The 27,870-nt window shown below is 36.5% G+C and overlaps 2 protein-coding genes across 12 annotated transcripts in view; one reads left to right on the plus strand and one right to left on the minus strand.

Annotated features, from left to right (window-relative positions):
* The window catches only part of DZIP3 (DAZ interacting zinc finger protein 3), a 110,513-nt gene extending 85,807 nt beyond the window's left edge, over positions 1 to 24,706 (minus strand). For 9 of the 11 annotated variants that reach the window (XR_008553877.1, XM_054700616.1, XM_054700614.1 and 6 more), the window contains exons 1-6: positions 24,540 to 24,706; positions 18,050 to 18,191; positions 14,607 to 14,709; positions 12,710 to 12,776; positions 9,642 to 9,797; positions 4,393 to 4,509 (exon numbers count right to left, since the gene is read on the minus strand). Coding sequence is in view for 10 of the 11 variants with exons in the window: in XM_054700616.1 (XP_054556591.1) it covers positions 4,393 to 4,509; positions 9,642 to 9,797; positions 12,710 to 12,776; positions 14,607 to 14,709; positions 18,050 to 18,119 (513 nt within the window). In the remaining variant the exon portion in view is untranslated. The other 2 variants (XM_054700612.1, XM_054700617.1) reach the window with 2 other exon arrangements.
* Positions 24,707 to 24,749: 43 nt separating this feature from the next.
* Positions 24,750 to 27,870, plus strand: part of CIP2A (cellular inhibitor of PP2A) — a 28,859-nt gene continuing 25,738 nt past the window's right edge. Inside the window, exons 1-2 of the mRNA XM_037525596.2 lie at positions 24,750 to 25,139; positions 26,711 to 26,858. Coding sequence (XP_037381493.1) covers positions 25,038 to 25,139; positions 26,711 to 26,858 — 250 coding nt within the window. The 5' untranslated portion in view covers positions 24,750 to 25,037. The remainder of the gene's footprint in view (positions 25,140 to 26,710; positions 26,859 to 27,870) is intronic.

Raw genomic sequence — 27,870 nt, forward strand, 5'->3', positions numbered from 1 at the left:
AAACAGGTAGCTTAAGAGATTTTTGTGGGGGGCCTCCCCGGTGGCGCAGCGGTTGAGCACTGGGTTGCAAAGCTGCTCGCAGCCTCTGCAGCGCCGGTTCAATCCCCGGCTGCTCCCCGGCCACCAGAGGAGGGTCCCACATGGTGCGCAGACTTCTGCTGCCCGCTGCTCCCCTCAGCAGTGTACTTCGGTCCTTCTGCCTGCTCTGCTCCCCGCTCTGGCTCTGGTGAATTCTCTCACCCTCCCGCGATTCTGACTGTACCCAGTGCTTGTATAAATAAATAAATAAATCTTTAAAAAAAAAAAAAAAAAAGATTTTTGTGGGGAGACAGTTCTTCCTTGACTGGAATAGTAGTTACACAATATACAATGTTGATAAAATGGCACGGAATTATACAAACCTGTGAATTACAAAGTTAGTAAAAGATACTATCCTTAAAAAGGTCTGCTTTCAAGGCTTACCCTTGGCTGTGGTCTGGGAACCTGGATTTCAGGAGTGTTCCCACTGTTCTCTAAATGACATAGGTGTCTCATTGTGCCTACTTTGTGCATATTAGGTGATTTATACTAAGTATCTTCCAGGATGTTGAAATTTTGATGTATACTAAGTGGGTATCCAAATAACTAAGTTTGGGCGCTGAATCTCTAAGGGGCTTCTCTGGGCAGAAACATCATACACGCACTTATTGCTAAATTTATGCTAGAGAAGGGAGGAGGGACAGTACTCTTGTGATCCCTCAAGAGAGGGAGAAAACATAAGGAAGCTAGCAGATAAAGTCCTCAGATTCTACCTCTGTTTTTTTCTCCTTATGATCTGGATATTTTTTGTTTTTAATTACATCACTGTGATAAATTTTAGCTGAATACAACTATATAATGAATCCTGTGAATCCTTCTGAACATGGGAGTGATTGTAGAGAAGTATGACACAACATTTTACCAATCTGTGAGATCTATCAGATGATCTATCTTTGTTATGTAAGATTTAACTGTTGGGGGAAAATGAGTAAAAAGCACACAAAGACTACGCTCTGTATTTTTGAATACAGCTATATTTCTACAATTTGTGCATCTAAAATGATCTCAAAATAAAAAGATTAAAAAATTACTACACTAGACCTGTCCTACAAGAAATGCTAAAAGAAGTCCCTTTAGGGCCTCCCTGGTGGCACAAGGGGTTAAGACGCAACCTAAGAAGCTATCCACAGGCTCTGCAGCACGAGTTCAAGCCCTGGCCAGGGGCTACAGCACGAGTTCGAGCCCCGGGCAGGGGCTACCCACATGGCATAGCAGACCTCTCCTGTCTCGCCCACTGCTCCCCTCAGCAGTGTATTTCAGTCAGCCCATGTGTTCTGCTCCCCACTCTGTCTCTGGTGAATGCTCTCACCCCCCGCAGCTCTGGCCTGTACCCCAGTTCTTGTATGCATAAATAAATCTTTTAAAAAAATAAATCCCCTTATAAGAAAAGAAAATAGGGCTTTGGGCAAGATAATAAATAAAAACATAGAATTAGAAACAGACAAAAAGCCACATGGGACAATGACAAAATATTAAAGGAGAGAAAGAAAAGGATAGCATTTATCCAGTCAAGTGATAATGAGTCAAAACAGCACAGAAAAGGACTTAAAGATACAGAAAGTTTAATACAACCCACTTGGTAACCACAAAACAAAAAACTGTAATAAAGGCACTTAGAAGTAAAAAACAAAGAAACTGAGAGAACCACCAACAAATGAAGAGGAAGATTGTTGGGGCAGACAGATTAAAAAAAAGCCAAAAGACAGAATGGCAGCAAATCAGTCTCATATATCAATAATCACCATAAGCATGAATAAAATAACCTAAACACCAACTTAAAAGACAGCATGACAGGTTGGTTTTTTTAAAAAACAAAACAAAACAAAAAACATGACCCATCTACACTACGCTCTCATGAGTCTTTCTTCAGATCTAAAGACAAACAGATTTAAAGTGAAAAGCTGAAGCAAGGTATTTCAAGCCATTAACAGAGAAAAAAGCAGGAACTATTGGTCTTATATATGAGATTTTAGACTTTTAGCCAAAAAAAGATAATCAGTGACAAAGCTGGTTCTATATAATGATAAAAGAAACACTCCATCAAGAAGATATAACTCATCAATATTTATGAACCAAACACAGGTGAAACAAAACATACAAAACAACTGTAAATGGCACTAAAGCATCATATTAACATCAACAAAAGAATATGATGGAACCACAGAAGACCCTGAATACACAAAGCAATCTAAGAGAAAAGAAGAAAATGAAAGGGTCACCCTCTTTGATTTCAACCTATACTACACAGTGATAGTAATCAAAACCGAATGATATTGGACACAGACCAGTGGAATAGAATAGAGCCCAGAAATAAACCTATACAAATACAGAAAAAAAAAATCCTTGGCAAAGGAACCATGACCATACAATAGACAAAGGAAAGCCTTTAATAGTGTGCGGGGCCTCCCCTGGTGGTGTAGGCGGTTGAGCACCGCGCTGTGAAGCTGCCCACAGCCTCTGCAGCGCCGGTTTGATCCCGGCCAGCCAGCGAGGGTCCCACATGGCACAGCAGACCTCTCCTGTCGCGCCCACTGCTCCCCTCAGCAGTGTATTTCATCAGTCTGCCTGTTCTGTTCCCTGCTCTGTCTCTGAATCCTCTCACCCTCCCGCGAATCTGGCCTGTACCCCAGTTCTTGTATAAATAAATAAATAAATCTTTAAAAAGATAGTTTTAAATAAATAGTGTCGTGAAAACTGCACAGCCACATGCAAACAACATGAAGCTACATTACTTAATTCCATATGCAAAAATTAATTCAAAATGGATTAAAGACCTGACTATAAAACCCAAATCCATAAAATCCATAAAAAACATAAGTGGTACTCTTGGACATCAACCAGGAAGATGCATTTGGAAATGGCAAGGGACACAAAAATGAAAAAAAATAAATGAAATCAAACTAAAAGCTTTTGTATCTTGAAAAACTCACCACAAAAACAAAAAGGTGACCTATGGACTAGGAAAAGATACTTGCACATTGCATGCCCAACAGGGGTTAATTTCTAAAATCTACAGAGTTTGTACCACTTAACAAGATGAAAACAAATACCCAGTCAAAAAAAATGGACAAAAGACTTAAACAGACACTTCCCCAAAGACATTCATTTCTAAAGACATTCACAAGGCCTGCAGGCACATGAAAAAAAAAAAAGTTCAACACCACTTATATTACCAGAGAAATGCAAATCAAAACCACAATTAAATATCACCTCATGCCTATAAGAATGGTCTATGTCAAAAAGAATAGAAACAACAAGTGTTGGTGAGGATGTGGAGAAAAAGGAACACTTATCCATGTGAGAATGCAGTTTGGTGTGGCCACTATGCAAAATAGTTTGGAGAGCCCTCAAAAAACTGAAAATAGATATACCTATGATCCAGAAATACCACTTTTAGGCATTTACCCAAAGAATATGAAAACACTAATATAAAAAGATATATGCCCTTCTAAGTTCATAGCCATATCAGTCACAATAGCTAAGTCATGGAACCAACCTATATGCCCATATACACATGAATGGATAAAGAAACTGGCGAAAACATATACACAATGGAATATTACTCAACTATTTAAAAAGGTGAAACAGTGCCTTTTGGGACAAAATGGATGAATATTGAGGTGATAATGCTAAGTCAAATAAATCAGAAAGTGAAAGAGTGTTGATGGTTTCCTCATTTGCAGAATATCAAGAAAACACTGGAAAAGCACAAGAAAAATAATTAGTAGACCCTGAAAAATATACCGGTTACCAGAAGGCATAGGGGCAGAGAAGAGAGGATAGGGGAGGCAAGGGGATGGGGCACTGGTTTTGATGGAGGGTGAGTGAAGCATGTGCACATATGGAGGTGAGAAGTTGTACTCCCCAAATTATATGATTACATAAACAATTGGCAAATAAAATTTGAAGAGAAAATCTATTTTGTCAAACTTATCTAGGAACAACATCACAGAAGTTCCAAGTTTCACAAATATAGAATATCATTAAAAAGAGGACCTAATTAACATTAGGGTGAAAGAAAGGAGTACTTTCTGAAATTCATGACTATACATTTCTAATTGGGAATGCCTATTTTTACTAGTTCAAGTTTCTGAACAATTTTATGATAGTGAAGGGGAATAGAATAGGATCATTAAAGAGTTGCATTCATAATAAAGTATACATCACAGAAGAACATTTATTTATACATTTCTTTAGAGGTAAGAGAAAAAAATACAAATTATCTTATACCTTAAAACAAGGAAGCACTAGTTGTTAACAAATTCAAAAATGTCCATATCCACTGTTTCAAAATTTTAGAAGGAAAATACTTACAGTATAATTAGTAGCTTGAATGTTCCTAAGTGCTGCTTCCAGTTGTGTTATCAAAAAACATAAAGTCAAAGCAGGAACAATTTCCTCTCCATTCTGGCTGCTAGCTGCAACTTCTCTCTATGAAAAAAATTTGATTCAAAATTTCCTTAAGCAAGAATATCTCTAAATATTCCTATTATACAAATAATACATGCTCATTGTAGAAAATGTGGAGGATAGAAGTGATTTTTTAAAATCCACACTATCCAGATACAAATGATTTCATATCTGCTTATTTTTAAGTAGTATCACAAGTCTTTTTTGTAACTAATTATTTCCTCAAGACAGTAAGAAGCATATCTAAGCCTGTCAAGGTTTGGAAATTGTCTACTCCTACTTTGGGGAAATGTGTAAATCCCATTTTATTCTCATACTTCTGATTTTCAACAACTCTTCCTTCCTACTCTTAGCCTGTAGAAGCAGGAATGCAAGCATTAATACCAACACCATGACAAGTATTTCTTGCTTCAGTCTGATTGAAGCCAAGTTAGTAAGTGGATTATTATGTACCATAGTTTGTTATTTACATGAATGAAAGAGAGGAAGGACTGCATTTTGTCTTTGGGTCCACTTCCCAATGCCTTGTGTTCACAACTGTTTGACTTAAATTGTATTATCTGTTTAATGACGTATAATCAACGAGGGAAGTTTAATCTTTTACTTTCTTTCTTTGCTTTCCAGTATACAATACTTTTTCTCTGAGCTAACTAGTACTTTATCTCAGTCTCCCCAGAACTCAATTTAATTAACCTTTTCTCCATCAATACAAATTCCCTCAACAAAGTAATTGTCATGTTTTTAAATAGTGTCTACACAGACTGTTTCTAAATTTATATTCTAGCTCATAGCTATTACCTGAATTCCAGACTTAATACCCAACCATTCACTCAACAGTATCACTTGAATTTGAATAGGAATATAAAATTTAACATGGAAGTTCCACTGCTGCCAAATAGTCTAAGAAATGTCAGATCAATTCTCAAAAAGCTGGAGAAAATATAAAAACCATTTGTTTGGAAGTATGGAAAGCTACCACGACACTGAAAATCTCTGGGGACAACATGCAAGAGTGGATGGTCCAGAGATTTGAAACTGTCTTTTGAAGCCACCTTCAGACAATGATTATATTCAGTTGTGGTTGAGAGAGTAGGTAGAGGTTTCAACAAAACTGGAATGCATGGACTATTAAGGAGAAACGGCCATGGTAAACACCTTATTCTTTTGGTGGGGACCATGAAGAAATATACCCATAGAGTAAGAGTGTTTTGGTTCCGATTGGAAGATCCTAACACAAGGATTTAAATGCAAGAAGTTTATTTAGGAGGTACAGAGTACAATTTTAGGGAATTAGAGAAGTGACATAAGGATGGGAAAACAGTTTTTAAGTAAAGGAATGTGTTAATTTAAGCTAGTTACCCACAATGGGAGACAGGTACAACAGGGGAATGCTAGAAAACATTGAAAAATACAACTGTCAGTGGTACTATCCAACTCAAGGAGAGAGAGAACTAGGATATTTATATAACAGCTTTCCAGGATTATTGCTTGAGTGCTTTCTGGAGTGAAGGGCAAGTATTAATTCCCAGGGACTTCTGTCCTGCTGCGAGAAGTATAACTTTCTGCAGTTCCACAAAGAAAATATTAAGGACTAAAGCATAGAGATGCAGACACTGAAAATTGGAAATTGTTTAAAGCATTCTGAAATGGTAGAGTCCAAAGGCAAGGCACTGCGACTCTGCTGCAAAGGGTAGTATGAACAGACCCTTCTTCACAGAACAGAAGTTAAACTTTAAGTCATCTCAATCCTAACAATTAAGTGATGTCAGAAAGAACAAATAAGCATCTAAGAGTCTGTCCAGTTTTTCTAGGTCTTCTGAAAGGAAGGTTGCTTTAAACCAACCCAGGCATTCCCTGTAGGTAAAAGAATTCTCTATTATCCTTAACTGACTATGGAATTTGTATTTTCATGTTAATTCATGGTTTTAGTTATTTTGCCTTTTTCCTTTTCTTTAACAATCTTACTAAACATTTACTGACAATGTTAGGGGGAAATGATGTCCTGAGCTAATCCCATACAGGCTTTGTGGACCCCACCCCCACTCCAGACTAAAGCCATCAAGACATTGGGAAAGACAAATCCCGTCACCACCAAAGGGAGGGTGGCTGGGAGCTGAGGGTGGAGTTGGGCAGGCAGGTTGGGTATAAAAACCAAACACGTGGGCCTTGGGCTGGCTCGCTGCCGCTCGCCTCCTGGCTTCACGGCTCCTGGCTCGCAGCCAGCTCTCAGAGTGCCATTTGGGATTCCAGGTCGGCGGATCGGGTAGGACTCATCTAAAACTTTGTCTCCCACTTTTCTCCCTGAGCTATACATTTCCTCATTTCCCCTTCCCTTGTAAATAAACCTTTTATTAACCTTTTGTGTGTGCCTGCAGTAGAGCATTGATAAGTCCTTTCAAGTGCAAGGGTGAGGACCCACAGTCAGGCACCCCGTTTTGTATCGGGGTTGCTCTACAACAACAAGGCTATTCAAAATACCAATCTTTGGCTTCATTGATCTTTTCTGTTTTATTATTTATTTAATCTTCTCTATTTTTATTTTATTCTAGTTCACTAGCTATCCTTATTATACTTCCTTCTTTGCACTTTAATTTGCTGATCTTATATTTGAACTCTATGTTTAGAAGATTGGTATTCAACCTTGCTTATTTTTGTATTTCAAGATATAAATACTCCTTTGAAACATGGCTTTTACTTATTAACACAAGTTTTGATATATATTTTTTATTCAGCTTAAAGATTAATTTTCATTGTGATTTCTTCTTTGAACCATGATTTACCATGATTAGAAGTATATGTCTTGACTTATGAATATACAGTTTTTTAGCTCGTCCTTCTGTAGTTAGAGAACATATTCTGTATGCTTTGATATTCTAAAATTTAATGAGACTTGGTTTGGTTTACGACCTAGCATATGGTCAATTTTATAAATCTTCTATGTACAATCAAAAGGAATGTATATTCTGCTAATAGGTGCAGTGTTTACATATATGTATACACAAACACACTTAAAATATTGTAAATTTTTTATACATACACTATATGAAATAGTCAATCAAATTTTCTACTGTTATATAAGAGGAACAGTGAGTAACAACCTCCAAGGCAGTGGCTGGCACTCATAACCAACTTGACAGCAGAAGGTGAACCTTTCCAAACTCCATCCCAAGAAAGGGATAGTGCCAGGGTTTAGATAGTTTAACCACTCGGGCTTTGGCAGTTGAACAAGAGGTGTTTTTGCTGCTAAACCAGTGATGAGAGAAGTATCTGTGGAGAAGTTTCCAGGTTCCTACAGGTGGCTTCAGCTTGGGTGTCTGGCTACTCAGCAGATATTACTGGGGTAGTATAGAGGCTATCTGGCCACATGCCAACTTATAAATCCTCTTTCAGCTTTCCCTTTTATAATTCCCTGTGTAAATAAATCCTGTTATTGTTGTTTCTCACTATGCGTCTGCTTCTGGGTCATGTCCTACCTTCTTAACCATGTGGGTGAGGACTAACCAATTGGATCCTATTTCAGCTCTACTAATTTTGTATACTCTATCAGCTATCAAGGGAATTATTTTTAAAATATTCTACTGGGATTGTTGATTGGTCCATTTCTCCTCTAATATTGTCAGTTTTTGTCATCTTATCATACAAATATATAAGTTCTATTTCTATTTTTGAGGAACTTCTGAAATTTCACTTGAAGACTTGACTTCACTTGAAATTTCACTTTTAGACTTGACTGTAGTGTGAAGAACAAGTAGCACATCTTTTAGTAATCAGAACTTCATAATCTAAGTGGGCATATTCCTAGCCCTTCTCCCCTACACTTATCCTTCATAATTTTTTGGGTTATTCTTTTATTTTGCATTTGAAATGTAGAGTCAGCCTTTAGTAACAGCAGTCAAAAAATATTTTACTTATTTTTTTTCTTTGACATTAAAAAATTTTATTCCATAGGTAAACTTTCTCAAGAAAAATATTGGGTTACAAACAAGACAAATAATCTGGTCAAGATGTGAATGTATTTGAAAAAACATTTGATCTTCCTAGTGCTTTCATCCTTAGATAAGCTTGTTCAGCTTCTCTGAAAAGCTTGTTCAGCTTTTCTAAAACCATGTAACAAAGTACCAGCTAATACAGAAACCAGATGTAAAGCTATTTTAATTATTTTTATTGGAATTATATGAGAGTTGTAAGCTTTAATTTATGGGACATTCACAGCTTTATCACATTGTGTCCCGCTCCATGTATGTGAACTAATATACATACATAGACATATATACATATATATTGATTACTGTCTCTAGTTCCTGATAATATTTAGACTTTGACCCTGCTTTTGGACACACAACTTCCAGGTGTTAGGAGTGTCTGAAGCTTGGACCTTCCTGGGTGATAAGAGTATCTTTTGGTATAATGAATTAACTCATGGCCGGCTTCTGGATGGGAGCTGGTTACTAGAAAGATAAAGCCATGATAAGAAGTTGGAACTTTCAGACCCATACCCCATTCCCAGAGAGGAGAGGGCCTATTACCTGAATTAATAATTGATCATGCCTACATGAAAAAGTCTCCATAAAAATCTTAAAACTATGAGACTCAGAGAGCTTCCAGTTTAGTGAACAAATCCACATGGCAGAAGGGTGGCAACCCCAACTCTAGAGGACTAGAAGATCCTGCTCTGATAGGGCCTTCCAGACCAGGCCCTATCTCTTCATCTGGCTCTTTATTTGTATCCTTTATTACATAATAAACTAGTAAAATTAAGTATTTCCCTAAATTCTGTGCACTGTTCTAGCAAATTACTAAACCCAAGAGAAAGTCATGGAACCCTGATTTATAGTTAGTCAGAAATATCAGCAACATCCCAGAATTTAGACTGGTGTCTGAAGGGGGGACAGTCTTGTGCAAGTGAGCTCTTAACTTGTGGAATCTTGTGCTAACTCTAAGTGCAAGGAATCAATATTGAATTGATTTGTAGGACACCCAACTATGTCAGAATGGGTCCATGTGGGAATAAATGCACACATCTTGTGTCAGAAGTGTCATAAGTGTGGTAGTAGATGAGAGTAAAGGAATACAATGTGCTTTCCCTAGATGGTTACATACAGTTTTATCTATAAAAGTGCACTTCTGCCCCAAAGAACAAATTATTATCTTACCTGCATAGTTTGGAAGGAAAAATCTTCCTGTAAAAACTTCTTAATATGAGGTACCACACCTTTTGGTAGAGTATTTATAGCATTTAGTAACTTCTTCACTTCTAATAGTAGGTTAACAGGGACCAGATCAGTAAGCATTTCCTTTCCCTGTTTGTCCTAGAAGACATTATTTTTTTATGCATTTATACGTGTTATTATTTACTTTAACATTAAAAGCAGGCAAAGTATTTTTTAAAAAAGACCAAGGTGCTACTATATGCTATATGGAGATTACTATAATAACTAAAAAAATCCAAATAAGAATATGACATTCTCTGTATTCCTAGGGAACTTACAACTTAGCAAGAAGCTTAAGACCAAAATAAAGAAGCTTTAACAATTCATTTCAATTCACTTGAAAGCATAAGTAAGAGATTCAAAGATGGGAATTACCAGACTTTTGTATTATAGGGTGGTAGAAGGGAATCTTAAACAACTTTAGGCTTAAACGGGTGTAGGCTTTAACAAATTATTGACATTGAAAAATGCATAGCACATATTAGTCTGCTCTACTTAAGGCATTGAAAATGCTAAATTTAAAAAATTACAGATTATTCTCATAATAATATGAAAACTGTAAGAGTGCTTTCACATTATGCTTCATCTACTAAACATGCAGCAATTTGAATACAGCTGTCATAGTTTAAATTATAAAAGAGTAGTAAAATAAAATGACTTACCATCTCAATTCAGTCTGCACTGATTAAACATTAATAATCTTGGGACTTCAGGAACTAATTTATATAGACTTAATTAAGCCTATACTTAATGGTTAATTGAGAGTTGTACAGTTAAGGTCCTGCTGGATTGTCTATTAACACTAGTTGTGAGGATGAGTGGGCAATAGGCATGGATAAAGGGGCTGGAACAGAAGGACGATGGCCTTCCTCAATACCTTAACAAGACACCACAGTCCCTACACCCTGTTGAAACTTTAGGAATATGAATTTGCTACTGCTGACCTCGGAAAATGAGAACAGAGAGTTTCTGAACACAGGTCATATAGAGCTTGGGTCGTTGGAAATATCAGGGGGTGGGTGTCTTTGACTGCCAGGTCTCTAACAGACCTAGATCCAGGAAAGTAATTAGAAACCAATAAAATTCATTGAGTAGGACTACCTGCATACTTTCCCCTTCTGAGTTTGAGTCTTAAATTAAGATTTTTGCCCTCCCCATTAACATCCAACAAATAATTCCTATACTTCATTATATGAAAATTACATCCGAAAAGTCACAAAAATGTTAGTAGCTTGCTAAATTTCGGTTAGCAGTATATAATTGTTTGTCATACTATTCCTGCAACATTTTCGTAGGGTTAAAAAAACTTTTACAAAGTAACTAGACAAATAAAAAAATGACCACTGGCAGTGGTGCATATATTTAAATTCTGTTATCAAAAGTTACCACAGAATCTTCTAACACTAAATCAGATTGATATACAAACAAGATTATAGCATGAATAAAATTTTCTCAAGAGGAAATATGCTGTTATAAAATACATATTAAGTATTACACATTTATATCTGTTTACATTATATATAATACATACTATTTATATATAAGTTAAATGTTTACATTTTATAAATGCAATTTTATTTTTTTTATGTTGTGAAAATATTTGATACTTGATACATTTTTCCAGAATTGATTTGATCTCTAAACTAAATTCAGGTGAAAGTTTCTATCTACCTTGCTTGTGTTCCAAATCCGTATCTAGAAATTTTTTTGGGGGTCTAACCCCCCTGGTTCAACTGTACATGTTTATATACACTTGCACATGTTGTATTTTCTCTGCAACATAATTGTAGTGGTAACCTCATGTAGGTAAATATTATGGGTATTTATGTATATTATGGGTATTTATTTATATTTGATTATGTTTATATACATAAATATTTAAATATTTATGTATATGTATATTTCCCAGTTGATCATTCGATTTTTCTATACTATTTTCAGTTTCCTCCTTAGTTTGCTCTTCTTATGTATATTTTCTCCTCCTAAGTTACTGGATAGAGCTTATAAACTTTATAAGCACATCAGTCATTATGCAAAAACTATGTGGCAGATAAAAATTACACTAACAAGAACTAACAAATACCTCTTCATCTATCTTTCACTGAATAAAAGCACATCTGATATTCATATATATTTACAAACATATATATGTATTTTTATTTTTAATTTACCATAATGTATATTGTCATTGGCGATAAGAGCCTTATATTAACGTATAATTCAGTTATTCTCTTGCATTTAAAACTAGAAGATGATTTTAAAAGGGGAGAAAACTAACTTCAGAAATAACTCAGTGAAAGAATTTTACTAAATAAAATTCTTTGTGCATGCTTTTTTTGCATATAACTTTCAGTGAGGACTGCTGCTTAGAATGGAAGCTATGAGACACAGTATAAATTATTGAGGAAAGACTTAATTACAACTTTAATTTTACTTATTGAATAGAAAGGCAGACTCATTCCATATTTTTAACAGATAATTAAATTGATTCAATTTAGCATTACTTTCTTTATTTTAAAGATTTGTTTTTATTTGTGTGTGTATATATGTATAGTGTGTATATATACATTTATTTATTACATCATCCTTCAATTTTGTAAAATATATGATTTCCCTGTGAAATTCCCACCACCAATTCACCTGTGCACCATCACCATAGTCCCTTGTGCTCTTCCCACCCCTGTCCTGATCCTTCTTCCTCCTCCTCCCCAATAGAATGTCTCCGGTCTATGGTTGCCTGTTGGGTGTAGGTCAGAGGTAAAGGGGAGTGGGAGGATTCACCTGAGACAGAGTGGGGGCAGAACAGGCAGACTTACTGAAATACACTGCTAAGGGGAGCAGCAGGTGAGACAGGAGAGGTCTGTTGCACCATATGTGGGTTAGCTCCCTGGCCAGGGATGGAACTCAGGCCACAGTGGTGACAGCACTGAGACTTAACCCCTAGGCCATCAGGGAGGCCCTTAGCATTACTATCTCACATATAACTAGTGATTATAAATTAAATATCTTACCAGTTGATCATTTGATTTTTCTATACTATTCTCAGTTTCCTCCTTAGTCTGCTCTTCTAAAGGATTCCTATTTTAAATGAAAAAGAATAGTCAAAGCATCTCCTTAAAAAGAACACAATTAAAATACAATAATAAAGAGTCTAAAAAAGTGAATTTTTATCTAGAAGTTTCAAAAGAATAAACAATATGTATCAAAGACTAACAATGGTGGTGGTAGTAGTGCAAGTCTTTAGGGAATTAAGTTAAAGAACAGAAATTATGCCATGCTCTTACTAGATGGTACAGAAAGAACAGAAAACTGATGTAAATAACTTTTTGTCCTTAACAGGCATAGAATAGACCAAAATAATGGGGGAAAAAACCTCAATAGTTCTGTTTCAATATAAAGAAAAAAAGATCCTTTAAGAGGCTTATTTTGCTTTGTGCATGTGTTCATGAATAGAACAAAGGTTTGAAAAAGACCTCTCTTATAAATCATTTTATAGTATTTTTTCAGGTTTCTGGAGTTACAGCTGTTCAATTTTCCAAAATATTTTTTTAATTGAGGTAGAATATAAAACTTCAAAACCATTATATTTTTTGGAAAAAAGAATAACTTTACAAGTTTGCTTTGGATGTTGGCTTGAAATGCAGTGCTCATATTTAAACTGAAAAATTTACTTATAAATTGCTTTTGCTACATACAGAACCATGACAAAGGATCCATCATATAAGAATCATAACATAGGATCATGTGACTTATATGCTGTTTTTAGCTGTATACACTAGCAGAGATAAAAATGAGGTGAGAAAATCATATCCTTGATTATATCAATAACTTGATTTACATAGAATTATACTTTATAATATAATCCTATTTTATATCACACTTATATACTCATTTAAGAGATAATCATTTATTATCTATGTGCTGACTGATTTTGTCAGGAAAACTGGGACACATAAACAGTATAGTATTATCATAATTAAAGTTTCAACAACAGTATTTCCTTTATAGACACAGCATTTCACAGTATGATTCAGTGCTCTTTAAAATGTATTGTAAAAAAAAAAAAAATCTGTTGTCTTTTCCTCTACTTCCAACTCCCAAACCAAGTAACTTTGAATTATCCAGGAATGATAAATACTATAGCAGTATTTTGAAGCCTCTTAAGGATTGAAAAAGAGTACAAAATGGTCTTAAATGTATACCCTACTTGTTAACTCCATTTCAAGATAATTCATTTCTTAATCCAGTAGTTCTCATTTCCAGATGCATATTAATATCACCTGTGAAGCTTTAGAAACATATTGTCCTTAGGTTCCCCATAACAAAATTTTATGTGTAAACTTAACCGATCCTCACTCCTCCCCAACATTAAAATTTCACCATTAAAAATTACTAACTGAAATCCTAGTTGCTACCCCAGGTATGTACTTTCCAATTCTCAGATTTTTTTTAAAAATCTTTGCATACAAGAACTGGGGTGTAGACCAGGGTGCCGGGGATGAGAGGATTCACCAGAGACAGAGTGGGGAGCAGAAGACAGGTGGATTTACTGAAATACAGTGCTAAGGAGAGCAGTGGGAGAGAAAGTAGAGGTCTACTGTGTCATGTGGGTTAGCTCCCTGGCCAGCATCGAACCCTGGTTATAGAGGTGATAGCAGTGAAAGTTAACCCTTAGAACATCAGGGAGGCCCCAATTCTCGGATTTTTATCCAGGTGTGGTCCTTAGCAAAATTTTCTAAAATTAAATTTCACCCAGTCTACATGCCCCACCAATCAAAGTTGCCAAATAGTCTTGAAACATAAAGGTATCATCACACTCACACTAGTTTACCAAGGTTTTATGGAAAAGACAAATGTGTTTTTGGAATGCAATAACTGCAGCTGGTTTTTTCACAAGCCATTTCTTACCTCACAAAAAATTCTTCTGGTAGAGAATCCATGCTGTACCTGTTCTCCGGCAAAAGTCTTATGCCAGTGCTTGCAGACTGACTTTTATTATTCCTTGTTAAAGCTATAGGGAAAGTAATATTTTCAGTGGGAAGGTACTATTGTAGAGGAGAACATCCTTTCTCCCCACAACAAAAATAGTATGTGATCATTAAAGACAATTTTGAACTGCTATAAAAGATGAAAATAAGATTCACATAGCTTTACCACCTGAATATAAATCACTGCCAACATTTTAATAAATTTACTTTTTTTCTAGGCAAAGGTCTATTTTACCAATTTCTGATCACATTGAATAGATAATGCTCTACACCATCTTTTCTACCACTGAACACTGTATCTCTCTTTGTTATTACATACTCCCAGTAAACATGCTCAATGACAACACAACATTTCATTGATTGGAATTTTCTTAACTGATTTCTTATAGTTGGACATTTAGATTGCTTTCTACTTTTTTAAATTATAAATAACTACTTTTGTAATAAATTCTACTATCCACAAGCTTTCTCTCTATTTATGAACACTTCCTTACAACGAATTCTCAGAAGTAGAATCCCTAAGTTAAAAGACACAAATATTTCAGCCCCTTCCTGCATATTGATAAAAAGCTTCCTAACTTATTTTCCATAGAGACATATCAATTCCTGTTTAACCCAATCTTCAAAGCATTAATTATTTATAATTTAAAGTAATATTTGGCTACTTTCCCCCAACATCATAACATTCCATATCTCTATAAAACAGAGGCGGTGAAATATAAAGTCCCTTGCATTCTTTCTGGTTCAAATATCAATGTATGTTATGGAGGTTTCCTGAAAGAGAAAAAAAGATACTGAGGCAACACAAATGAAAACAAAGGGAAATTGAGTGTCATTAGTGTATCTTTATTTATATGGCTCTCTATTTAACTATCCCAAGAATAACTCTTCCAAAATTAGTTCCATTATCTCTTGTGTGAATTCAAGCCTTTACTCTTCATTGTCCTCTCTTAAGCTGACTTCCCTTTATGATTGCACTGAATATAAGCCCAGGAAGTGCTAGAGCAAACAGGAGGAAAACTATTGCTTGGTACTCTGGGGCAAAGAAAGAAATGAGGAGGAAAAAGAAGAGAAAGTGGTGGCAATAGCATAAATAAAACAGAACTATAAAGTACATTGTCACTAAGCATAAGCGGGCTAAAGTTTCTCATTTGTTGCATGTGGACCACTTATTTATATCAGAAACTGGCTGGCCAGTTTCCTTCTCTACAGCATATTTACTATACCCCCATAAATGAGACTGGCAAAGCTTTTGGAGTCCAATACTAACAGGTAATTTAGCATAAGTAATTTCCATATCATGAAAATATGTTACATAAGATCCTTTAGAATTTACCTATTAAGAATTTAGATTGTATTTACTTAAATTAACATTGTTTTGCAAGATGCTGCATCTGCCAACGATGCCAGAAAAAGTAAATTTCACATAGAGAAGATGACTGCCTCTACAGGAACTGAAGCCATCTGAGCACAGAGGTCTGAGTATACTGTCATTAATGAGCTTATTAAAGGGGGGGGGGGGCTCAGTTCCAGGTTTAAGGGCCAAAAGAAGTCTTATAGAGATCATCTGTGAAACAAGTATTCCTAATTATAATAGTAACATATTCATATTTAACTCACACCAGTTCTAAGTTACACAGGAAGTCTTGAAAGACAGGGGTAATTCTCCAATAATTCAAAGCTAATACCTTTTCTTTTTTTTTTTAAAGATTTATTTACTTATTTATACAAGCTCTGGGTACAGTCAGAAGCGCGGGAGGGTGAGAGAATTCACCAGAGCCAGAGCGGGGAACAGAACAGAACAGAACAGGCAGACTGACAAAATGCACCGCTGAGGGGAGCAGCGGGCGTGGCAGGAGAGGTCTGTGCGCCTTGTGGGACCCTCGCCCAGCGGCAGGGGATCGAACCAGCACTGCAGAGGCTGCGGGCAGCTTCGCAGCTCAGCGCTCAACTGCTGCGCCACTGGGGAGGCCCGCTAATACCTTTTTTTACAAGAGCCAAAAAAAGTATAACAATAATAATATATTTGCCTCCTGTACACACTGGAGACAGAGACTCAGCATGAGTGAATAGCCCAGGTAGTTTCAGACATCATTTTAAATAGCTTAGCTGAGATAAGGGAAGTGGGGGGGAATAAAGGGGAGTTCAGTTAGGGAGTTAGGAAAAACAAAGGTATGCATATTTAAGTTCTGTCTTTTCTAAGGAAAAAAAATTAAGATTAAATCTTTCAGAGAGAGGCCCTTGCAGAGAGAAATTTATAAATAAATATGAAAACTAACTTTCACAAAACCTCAGAGACCTCCCATGAAGTAAAAACCTCTTGCTAAAACAACCTATTTTGGGGTGGCAGATTTTTGCTCCGTACAGTCCCACCTTTAGAACCTCTCAAGAAGGTATACAATTCAGAAGCTAAGTTGTTTATTTATATCTTAGACCCAGACTCTTAATCCTGGTTAGTCCTATCAAACACTAATGCTGGGTTTTTTTGACTTTTTTTTTCCATGTGTGCACATGTTCCACCCACCCTCCACCACCACACTGATACTTTTTAATCAAAGACAAAGATTCTCATCCACACCCATCTGAATATACTCATTTAAAACAGAGCTTTCAAGTGCCTTCTTAGCGCAGTAGGCAGAGTGTCATCTCATAAAACAGCGAGCTTTCTAACATCTTAGTTTCTTGCCTGTCCCTCACAAAACACTTCTGCTGTCATTATTATAACTCACCTATGTAGAATCCAGTTTCCCCAAGTAAATTGTTTTAATTTTATTTTAAAACCTCACTAAGCAAAGGTATATGCCCATTTAAATGTGCACTGTTTCTTGTTTCAAATACTAATGAAATATACAACCTGAAACTAATAATGAATAGAGGGGCTGGATAAATCTTGCTATTCATTCACACTAGATCAGTTTTGCTTCATCTCTTTAATAAAGCTGTATAGAATATGACACAGCTGTGAAAATTTTACGATTGTGATCAAGCTGCTTTTCTTTTACAGTTTCTATAACCGCCCCCTGAATATTTTAATTAAAAATAGGCATTATTTCATAGCCAGAGGTACGCCTGTTCCAGACAAAACATTTTCCTAATTTCCAGAATTTAAAAGCTCAGACATGGATACCATCCCCTTGGATAAGCTCTCCTTCAGTCAGTAACTGTTTGCACAGACCACAGCAAGACTAAAAAGAAGGGAGGAAATATCTCTGGCAACAAGGTAGAAAGGATGAAGGGTCTCTCCTAAGCTATTCAGTGTTCAGCTTGAAAAAGAAAATGGTATAAAATTAGTCAAAAAATCAGAAGATATTTGGATCCCGAATTAAAATTTAAGTAGACCAGTGGCATTCTTTTTCAGCTTACTTAAAAATACAACCTGAGATGAATCTACGTGATGAAAGGTTTTCCAGGAGAGGCTCATCAGTCTCGTCATTTTCCAGGAGCTGAGCAGGTATGTGTGGCAAACACTAACGGCAATAGCAGCAGCAGTTGCATTTTACAGCCTCTGTTGGGAAGGAAGGCGTAAGTGCTTAGCAACGGAAAGGAAGCAGGCAGCCAAAAACATTACCACTGTGCTTCTAAGGTAATCCAAAGGTTCTTACCACTCTAGAACAGGCTAAAGGAAACCTTTAAAATCAGGGCTGACATGGAAGGGTAAATCTGGTTTTCCCTGGTGTATTCATTTCAATAGACTTTCCTTGTCAGCAGGAAACTAAAAATTTACTCTGTGTGCTGGATCTGAGGAATTGCTCTTCCATAGGAGCCTATTCAGGTTCTGGCAGATCAGAGACCAAGCAAAAGTTCAACATCAGTTTACAGCATGTTATACACCAATCAAAATGATTTCTCTTTGCAGGCTGTTTTCTGGTTGAAAAATAAGGTCTTGCCATCAAATAGTCTGACTTTTTTACTGCCTCCCCTGAGCTCCCAGTTTCCACTTTCTCTCATATTTACTGAAATTTAGACACACTTTTCTTTTGATGTAAAGGGTTTTCCCCATTTTTAAAATTGTGCTTATTCATGTCAAAGGAGGCAGAGGTCTTGTTTTTAATTTTTTAATCATTTATTTAAACATTTACCTGTAGTATTCTAGTCACCCCCCCCAAACAACAAATAGGCATTGTTTCTTAAATCTACTCAAATGCTATGAATACACTCAGATGCATCTTAATTAAGATACTTGACCAAGTTGGGGGTTCTAATTGGTCAGGAAATTCAAGCTTACATTTCCATGTGTGGGTGAATGTGCCATGTATCTATCCTTATGAACGCTGGCACTTACAGGTCACGCATGTCAGGTGAAACAATGATTATATAAAACAGAGACAATAACACTTGCTTTTCTCAATACTAATAGCTTGAAAACAAATTAATACACTTGGTATTTTTTTCAAGAGGAGTAGAGTTATTAAAAATGTCCTGTGCCCTCTAAATCAGGTTTCTCAGCCTTGGCACTATTTATCAAAAGGGCTGGATAAATCTTTATGGAAAGTCAAGACATTTGTGATGGATCTCCCAAGAACTAAAATTTTAAATCTTATTGATTAGCTTAGGCTTGTTAATAAACAGCAATAGTTATTCTTGGTGGTATTTTTTTTTTAGATTTATTTATTTATGCACATAAGAGCTAGGGTAGAGGCCAGAGATGTGGGGTGGGGGTGTGTGTGAGAGGATTCACCAGAGACAATGGGGAACAAAACAGGCAGACTGGTGGAAGTACACTGCTGAGGAGAGCAGTGGGCGAGTCAGGAGAGGTCTGCTGCACCATGTGGGTTGCTCCCTGGCCGGCTGGGGGATCGTGCTGCATAGTCTGCGGACAGCTTCATAGGTTGCGTCTTATCCCCTTGCGCCAACAGGGAAGCTCTATTCTTGGTGTATTAAAGGAGAAAAGCAAGTGTTCTGTAATTCTAGCATCCTGAAGTCTTCATTTCTGATATACTAGATAGGTCCAGGTAGAAAATGGTTAGGGTCACCAGGTTAGACTCAACAAATAACATTGTACTAATATTTTACAACATTTTATCATTGTACCACCTTATTATTATCTATGTTAAGATTCAACAAATTATACTGATTACCTAGTTTTCATCAGTTTCTTTCTTTTTTGTATTTAACCTTTTTGGGAAGGTCACAAAATGAATATATGTTGACACAGGTGACCATAATCTCATTTTCCCCTAAAGAAAAAATGCATACTAATAGTTTGCTTAGGCAAACTTCAGGATTGATGGATAATGAATGGAAAATCCTTGCAAAAGTCATCAGAAACTGAAGATATTTTCTGCCCCCAAAGGTCAGGTTATTCACTGTCCATCTCAGTTTTTGTTATTTTGCAAAGATTATTATCAGCATTATCATGCAGGTGTATCAGGAAAAAAGATCATTGTAATATGTACACATTGACTGCTCCTTATAAATCTTCCAAAATTAGCATCTTGTCCATAGGTTTCTAATTCTCTTTAGACTTATACAGTCGTTACTTATAGACAGCAAAACTACATTTTTATTAATTTGTTTTGAATATTTGGAATTTAGCGACAATGAATATGCACAAGTGAGGTTTTATTGGGGGATCCAGATATTGAAGTACCTATGAGTTTCAGGTTATTTACAGGTAACACTGCCCAAATCATGCTGTTCAGAAGTATAATAGCAAACATTGGAAAGACCATATGTTACCTCTAAGCAAATTCTCCAAAAGTGGAATCTTTTCAGCAATTTAAAAATATTAAATTGTAATTACAGCTGTTAGGCAATAATGAAAAAGAAAGAAAAGATAGAATATTGAGACACGACACCTGAAGAGACAATAATGAAGCAGAATATTATACTATAATATAAAAGAAAAAAGAATAAGATTAAAATAAGTAAAAAGAAAAATTCCAATATTTGTTCCAGACATCCCAATAGACAGTTTCACATAACTCTAAGAGTGCATTCTCCACTTTGGACAACACTATTTTACAGCTTCACATTTTAATTCAGAAAACAGATACTATTTTTTTCATCAATTTGACAATAATAATTTTCTAAAAGACCAGAAATTTTAAAATGAAATATACAAAGGACCTTACCCTGCAGAAAATAGGCCTTCAATAATATTAATTATAATTTAAAATAATTTCTGTACCTTCACAAAATAAAAATCTGCCACTTTTATCTTTACATATAAATTTGAACTCAGAAACAATGGATAGTACTTAAGCATTTAAAAGAAAAAGACAAACTTCTGATTCTGGAATATAAAATTGATGTGAAATGGAAGAAAGCATTTACCCAAATTCTCCAAACCTTGTTTTTTAACCTGGAATTCAATAATGTGAAATGTATTTTTTTTTAACCAGGAATTGTTTGAAAAATGAGAAAGTTAATTTTATGGTTTGACAAGTCATTTAGAGATTAGTTGAATTTTAATACCTGATAGTCAAAGAAACAGGAAGAAGAATAATTATAAAGTGAAAATAATTCTGATTTCGGTTTTCTGGCTTTGTGAAGAAATAACATTTCTGAAAAATGAGAGTTGATATTAAATGCCTGGTTCTGCATAAAGAGTGAAATTGATTTGACACTAGTATCTGGGGACATGGTATGCAAATGATTATAGCCCTGTGCCACTGGGTTTCTTCATCTTGAACCTTTGGAAACTAGACCAATGGAACTTTTGACCTACTTGTTTATACATACTGAATAATCTCCAAGTTTTAGATCTGGCCTCATGTTTCCACTAGAATGAAAGTCAGGAAACTTCTATTTTTAAAAACCCTCTACTATATTCCCAGTGCCTAGAACAGTACCTGCCTGGTACACTTTATGCACCCAACTTCAGCACATGTCAAGGCCTCTGAAGGCAGAAATGAAAGGGAGTCTGCGCGTATATTTAGAATGCCTTCTCTGCCAAACTAGCATCCTCCTTTTGAAGTCAAGAGCAGGCCTATGTGCTGTAAGACTGATCTCTGCAGACAAGCACAGGTCAAGATAGGGACCCTGTCCTCTGGCAATACTTCTCAGTTTTCTTTCAGTTTTTTCTATCAATACTCACTCTTTATCGTTTAGTCTTGCAGCTTTGAAATTTTATCTCTAGCCTTGACTTACCCCTTAGCTACGCATATGTTCAACTGTTCACTCATCGTCTCCTGGATGTCTAGAAAACATCTCAACATAATTGAAACTGAGCTCTAGGTATCTTCCTCTTCCCACAAAATGGGTTGAAGCAGAATCACCCAACCCAGTCAGGCCTAGATGAGACTAAATGCAGTCAATCAACAGACCTGTGAGCAAGAAGTAAATGTTCCTGGCTTTAAACACAGAGTTCTGACATGTTCTTTATGCAGCAAATATTGAACAATACTCCCCCTATCTAAAATTGCAATGACTCTGATACTCCCTAATCCCCTTCCCTTTTTCTTTCATAGCACTTATTATTTACATTCACATATTTTATTCATATGTCTGGTTTATCATCTATATCCATCATTAAAATAGAAGCTCTACTTGAATATAAATATTTTGTCTATGTGATTCACTGCTGTATCCCCAGAACCTAGTAATTACCTACTACTCAAATACTCATTAAAATTATGATGAATGAACAAATTAGTCCTGTGTTCACACCTCTAGCATAAATTCCATATTCAGTAGTCTATAAACTGTACTTCTGTCAAAAATAATATCCAAAAAAACAAATCCTAATCAAGTTTTGTTTAACTCCTTTAAAAGTGTTTCCCGGGCCTCCCCGGTGGCGCAGCGGTTGAGCGCTGGGTTGCGAAGCTGCCCGCAGCCTCTGCAGCGCAGGTTCGATCCCCGGCTGCTCCCCGGCCACCGGAGGAAGGTCCCACATGGCGTGCAGACCTCTCCTGCCGCCCGCTGCTCCCCTCAGCAGTGTACTTCGGTCCTTCTGCCTGCTCTGCTCCCGGCTCTGGCTCTGGTGAATTCTCTCACCCTCCCGCGCTTCTGACTGTACCCAGTGCATGTATAAGCAAAAAAACAAACAAACAAATAAATAAATAAAAACATGCCTCTATAAAATAAAATAAAATAAAAGTGTTTCCCAAACTATAAGAAAAATACCTGCCACAAATATAAAGAACAGATAGCAATGAAAGTATACAAAGCAGGGGGATTTCGTGCCAATCTGATTAAGGAATTGGATACTTAATATTTTGCCCTAAAAATTATGTGTTTCTGTATCACAATTTCTCTTAATGGAATTTACTGTAGTTTGTCAATTTCCCCAAATTCTCATCTTTGGGAAAGAACTGGTATTCAGTAAATGCCTGATGAATCGGTGTATATTAGTATTTTAGAATCACATGTACCTGATTCATTAACACAAATGTAATCTTTAAAAAAACTAAAAGGCAGATGCTCACTTCAGTTACTGTCTTTTTTTGGCATAAAAGTCTTTACTAAAAAAAGCACAGTGTGTAAAAACACTAAGCCTTCAACTTTTAACAAACTATAAAAAGAACAAAAGAAAAATTTATACCTGTGGATGGAATAAAGATAAAAGGTCAAATGAGTGATTTTGATGAAGTTTGATTTTATAGGTCAGTTGTATATAACCTACAAAGGATCGATGATTCCCTATGCGATTCTCATTTTACAGCACAGAAAAAACATGCAAAACTTCCAATTCCTTTTTTTCAAGTATTTCTTCACATGTTGCTTTCTACATCCTGACCTCGTTTCTCTTATGCTTAACCATCATTGTTGTAGAGCAATAAATCTGCTGTTTTTCCTCCACCTGTTTCTTTATAAATTTACGGTTCTGTTTTTATTTTTTTAACCTTTAAAATGTAAGTTCCGTGACAAAAGGATTCGTTTTAGTCGATAAATCTCTACTTTCTTGACCAATGCTAGTGTAAGTTCTCAATGAACTATTTATTAACAAGATTACCTGCTCAATTTATCTTATGAAACTGGTACTGTTGTTACACTAAGAAACCAAAACTTACGAGACAGATGTACTGAGAATTTGCTTATGGTCACAGAGTAAAAGGTGAACTAGAATGTGTAAGGAGACAATCTGGCTCAACTCACTATCACTGTAAGTGATCTCTAATTTTTGTGGTGGGTTCCTTGTGTACTATTTAATATTGTCCTTACTGGACAGTTCCTTCCCAGTAGGGGATATTTTATTATCTTTGTTTCCTGCCTGGCAATAGCCCATCCATGTTATGCATTAACTGTTCATAACTTCAGTGATTACATAAACACATTAATTACCAATAGTTTTTTCATGTATGTCTCTAGATTTTAAACTTCCAGATTTATTCTTAAAATTGCTTTAAATATGAACATAACACCCTTCCTTTAAAAATGTAGGGATGTAAATACTTTCTTTGACAAAACAGATTTCTGACGAACCGTTCATAATTAAATGGATATGAACTCCTACAATTTTCTCCAAACTGGTTTTTATAATTTTATTCAACATTAACATACACTAGGCCAGAAAAAACCTACCCATTCACTTCATTACGTACACATGCATATTAATTATCTCTGATCAAAAAACGCAAAGTAATAGTGGCATTTTCGTAGACACCCAGATTTAAAATACAACCAATCATGCCAGATAAAAACACACCTTAACTTACAACAATCGATGCTAATGAGAACCCCTCCGGAGCAATACCTGGCCCAGAAGTCACCACATGTAGCTTTCTCCACTAAGTCTGACAACGACTCAAAGGCATAAAGGCAGGACTACCTTGCACAGAATTCCAATGGCCATAGGTTACTCTAAGAAACATTCCTGGTAGACGGGCTGGACACAGGATTTTAAAATGAGGTCCCTCCCAGGCCGACTCAAAACCTAAAGCCCAACATTCTCCTTCTCAGAGTTCCTCACCGTGTCTAGACTAGGGGGAAGCGACCATTTTTCGGCAAGAGGATGATGCACAAAGCAAAAACCAGCCATTCTGCGCGAAGGCCAAGAAAGCAAATGAAAACAAAGCGCACTGACGACACAGGACCCCCAGGGGCCCAAACGCTCCCCCGTAGGTGGAGCCACAGCCTCATTTCTCGCGAGATTTCGGCTTCTCAAGATGGCGGAGCTGAAACCTCGCGGCTTTTCAGATAAGTGGGGGTTTGGAAGGGGTGCTCTTAAACTCATTCACGACTCACAAGTACCTGGACCCCTCCCCCACGGGCCCCCCAAGCTCCCCAACCCTTCCAATGAGCGCTGTCCCCCCGACAGGCGCCCAGGGACTTCCGGGGCTCTACCGGAACCGGAAGCTTGGGGATTGAGGGGGTGGGGCCGAAAATCAAAAAAAGCGCGGCGAAAACTAGAGGCCAGAGCTGGCAGGTTGGTGGTGGTGAGTCCCAGGCGGGGCTGCGGCCGCTCCCGATGGACTCCACCGCCTCCTTGAAGACCTTGCTCCTGACCATAAGTCAGTATAAAGCCATTAAATCCGAAGCGAACGCTGCCCGGCTTTTGCAGCACTTGGAGGTGAGGGGCTCCGGGAGTGGGGACGAGGTGGGCTTCCCTGGAGTAATCCTTAGTTCGGGTGCGGCTGGGGGGCGCGGCCCCAGCTTTAGGAAGGACTGCCCTGCCGCCCTCAGCTGTCTTTCTGTCTAGGTAGAGGCGAGTGAATGTCAGCCGGGAATACCCATCCTCAGCTCCGCTCCAAGTCCTTCTCTGCAGCTAGAGAAATGAGTGACTTCTGAATTAGACCTCAGAGTGAGGGTGGGACAAAAGGTTAGGTAGAGGGGGAAACACGGAGTTGTGTCTTTTCCTTATTTGTTTTTTCCTGTAGTAACAGAGTCCTCAGAATTTACGTCAGTTCTTGGGGTTGGAGATGCTGGAGCATGATGATTAAAACTTATTTTATCCCTTGTCTCTTAGCAGTTTACAGTCTGAACCTGTTGCTTACTGCTTTTGTTTAAACTCATACTTGGAAAGTATTATTTTAACTTTCTTTGAACTATGAAGCAGTCTTCCTTGCTAGTAATCATAGTCTTTTTTTTTTTTCTTTACTAAAATGCATTGCTCACAGTTTTCAACCCTAAAATAGAGAATTGTTTTCACTTTTTATTTTCGTTTCCAGTGATTTGTTTCTGGAGTACTTATCACCACTTTCTCTGATTATTTGTAATTAGGTTCTTAATCACTTGCTGTCATTTGTTATGCATTCATGAAATTCCAGTTGAAATTGCCCACAGTTTAATAAAAACAAGCTCTACCAAAACTTATTTTAAATTTCTCAGGGGTAACTTATCTGTTACCGTAGGATTGAACATAATTTTAAAATATATTCTATAATTAATTGTTATATTAGCTGTATGGTAAAAACATACCAACAGACTAACAATTACTTCTAACCTTCAATTCCAGCTTTACTTTTTTGTGAGCCAAGAGTGTTGGGGGGGGGGTATTGGGAAGGTGGTTTATAGGTCTTTAAGAGGAATAACACAAAAAATAATTTATGTCTGGACTGGCTACTTAAAAAAACCTTTTTTTAATGTTCCTCTTTGTAATCTCCTATTTCTGGACTTAGCTATTATCTTTGGGAGGGAGCAGGAATAATCACAGAGTTAATCCCATAACTAAACCACTGGATTTAGTTACTTTTTACTATTTGCCTCCCTCATAATAGATGAAATAAATGTATTGAAATTCATTTATTCAAAATATTGGTTGTAGAATGTTGATTTGTAATTGATGCCTTTATGGAGTGTTCATTGTATAAAAAGGTTAAATATTGCTATGTCATTGAAAGTTTGCCTGCTTTTGAAATAAATGTATAATATAGGATACTGTAATATAGGCAACTTAATTGGTAAAAGAGAGTTAGAGAAAGCTTGCTGGAGGAATCAAATTAAAACTGTTTTCATCCAAATGGTTATATTACCTAGTGAGATAAGGGGTAAGTAAGCGTCCATCAAGAAGGAACAGCATCTATGAATTTTCTAAATTGGGAAAGAATGGCAGTGACACTTTGGAAACTGATTTTTTTATTTGAAATGGAAAAAAGATGAAAATTGCCAATTTTTAACTGACATTTAATTATTATTTTGTAGGTAGTTTCTGGTCAGAAGCTCACAAGATTGTTTACATCAAATCAGATATTACCAAGTGAATGCTTGAGCTGTCTTGTAGAGCTACTTGAAGACCCAAACATAAGTGCCCCACTGATCTTAAGTATCGTCAGTTTGCTATCTCAACTAGGTATTGTGTTTCATTTCCCTTTTTCATTTTTTGGAAGATGTATGATTTAGTATTTGTTAAAGGGCACATTTCCTTAAAGAATCTTTTGGAGAATAATTCACATTCAAGAAATCTCTTCATTGCATTATTTCTCTGAACTATTTTGCTATATGGATGTCTTATAAAAGGAATATTGTGTATATCCTTTGTTAAAATTATTGGAATAAAAATATGAAGCATATGAAAAGTGTTCAGTGGTCTAGATATAGAAAAGATTGCACCTTGGGAAATGCTGGCCTACTTTTGAATTTAAAAAATACACATAGGCCTCCCCTAGTGGCACAGGCGGTTGAGCACCATGCTGTGAAGCTGTCCGCAGCCTCTGCAGCACCAGTTCTATCCCAGCCGGCTGGTGAGGGTCCCACATGGCGCAGCAAACCTCTCCTGTCACTCCCGCTGCTCCCTTCAGCAGTGTATTTCGCCAGTCTGCCTGTTCTGTTCCCCGCTCTCTCTCTGGTGAATCCTCTCACCCTCCCACGCATCTCGCCTGTACCCTGGTTCTAGTATAAATAAATAAAAAAATCTTTAAAAAAAATTTAAAAATACACATAATACAGTATTAAATACACCGCTCTGAAAAGTCAGAGTTAGTGATTAAAAGATCATCTTCTTTGGTAGACTACACTGAACTAACTGCTGAGGGTGAAAATGCAGATGTTGCTTTTTCTTTTTTTTTACTTTTAGTCTAAAATTTTTTATTTAATGATTACTTTTTTACTTCATTTGTGTTTGGGGTGGAGAGGAGATATTTCTGTGCCTAATTATAAAAGTAATATATTCTTATAAACAATCCCAGTAATCCAGATATATTAATATAGAACAGCATGTCCAATATGATGAAAATGTTCTGTTTGTGTTGTTCAGCATAGCAATCATTAGTCACATAGGGGTATTGAGTATTAGGTGTGGGTAGTAGATTGAAGAACTGAATCTTTAATTTTATTGTTTTTTGGGTTTTTTTTTTAGATTTATT

This window comes from Talpa occidentalis, unplaced genomic scaffold, assembly GCF_014898055.3.
Source record: "Talpa occidentalis isolate TD23 unplaced genomic scaffold, MPIMG_talOcc4v2.1 talOcc4.4, whole genome shotgun sequence".
Classification (NCBI taxonomy): Eukaryota; Metazoa; Chordata; class Mammalia; order Eulipotyphla; family Talpidae; genus Talpa; species Talpa occidentalis.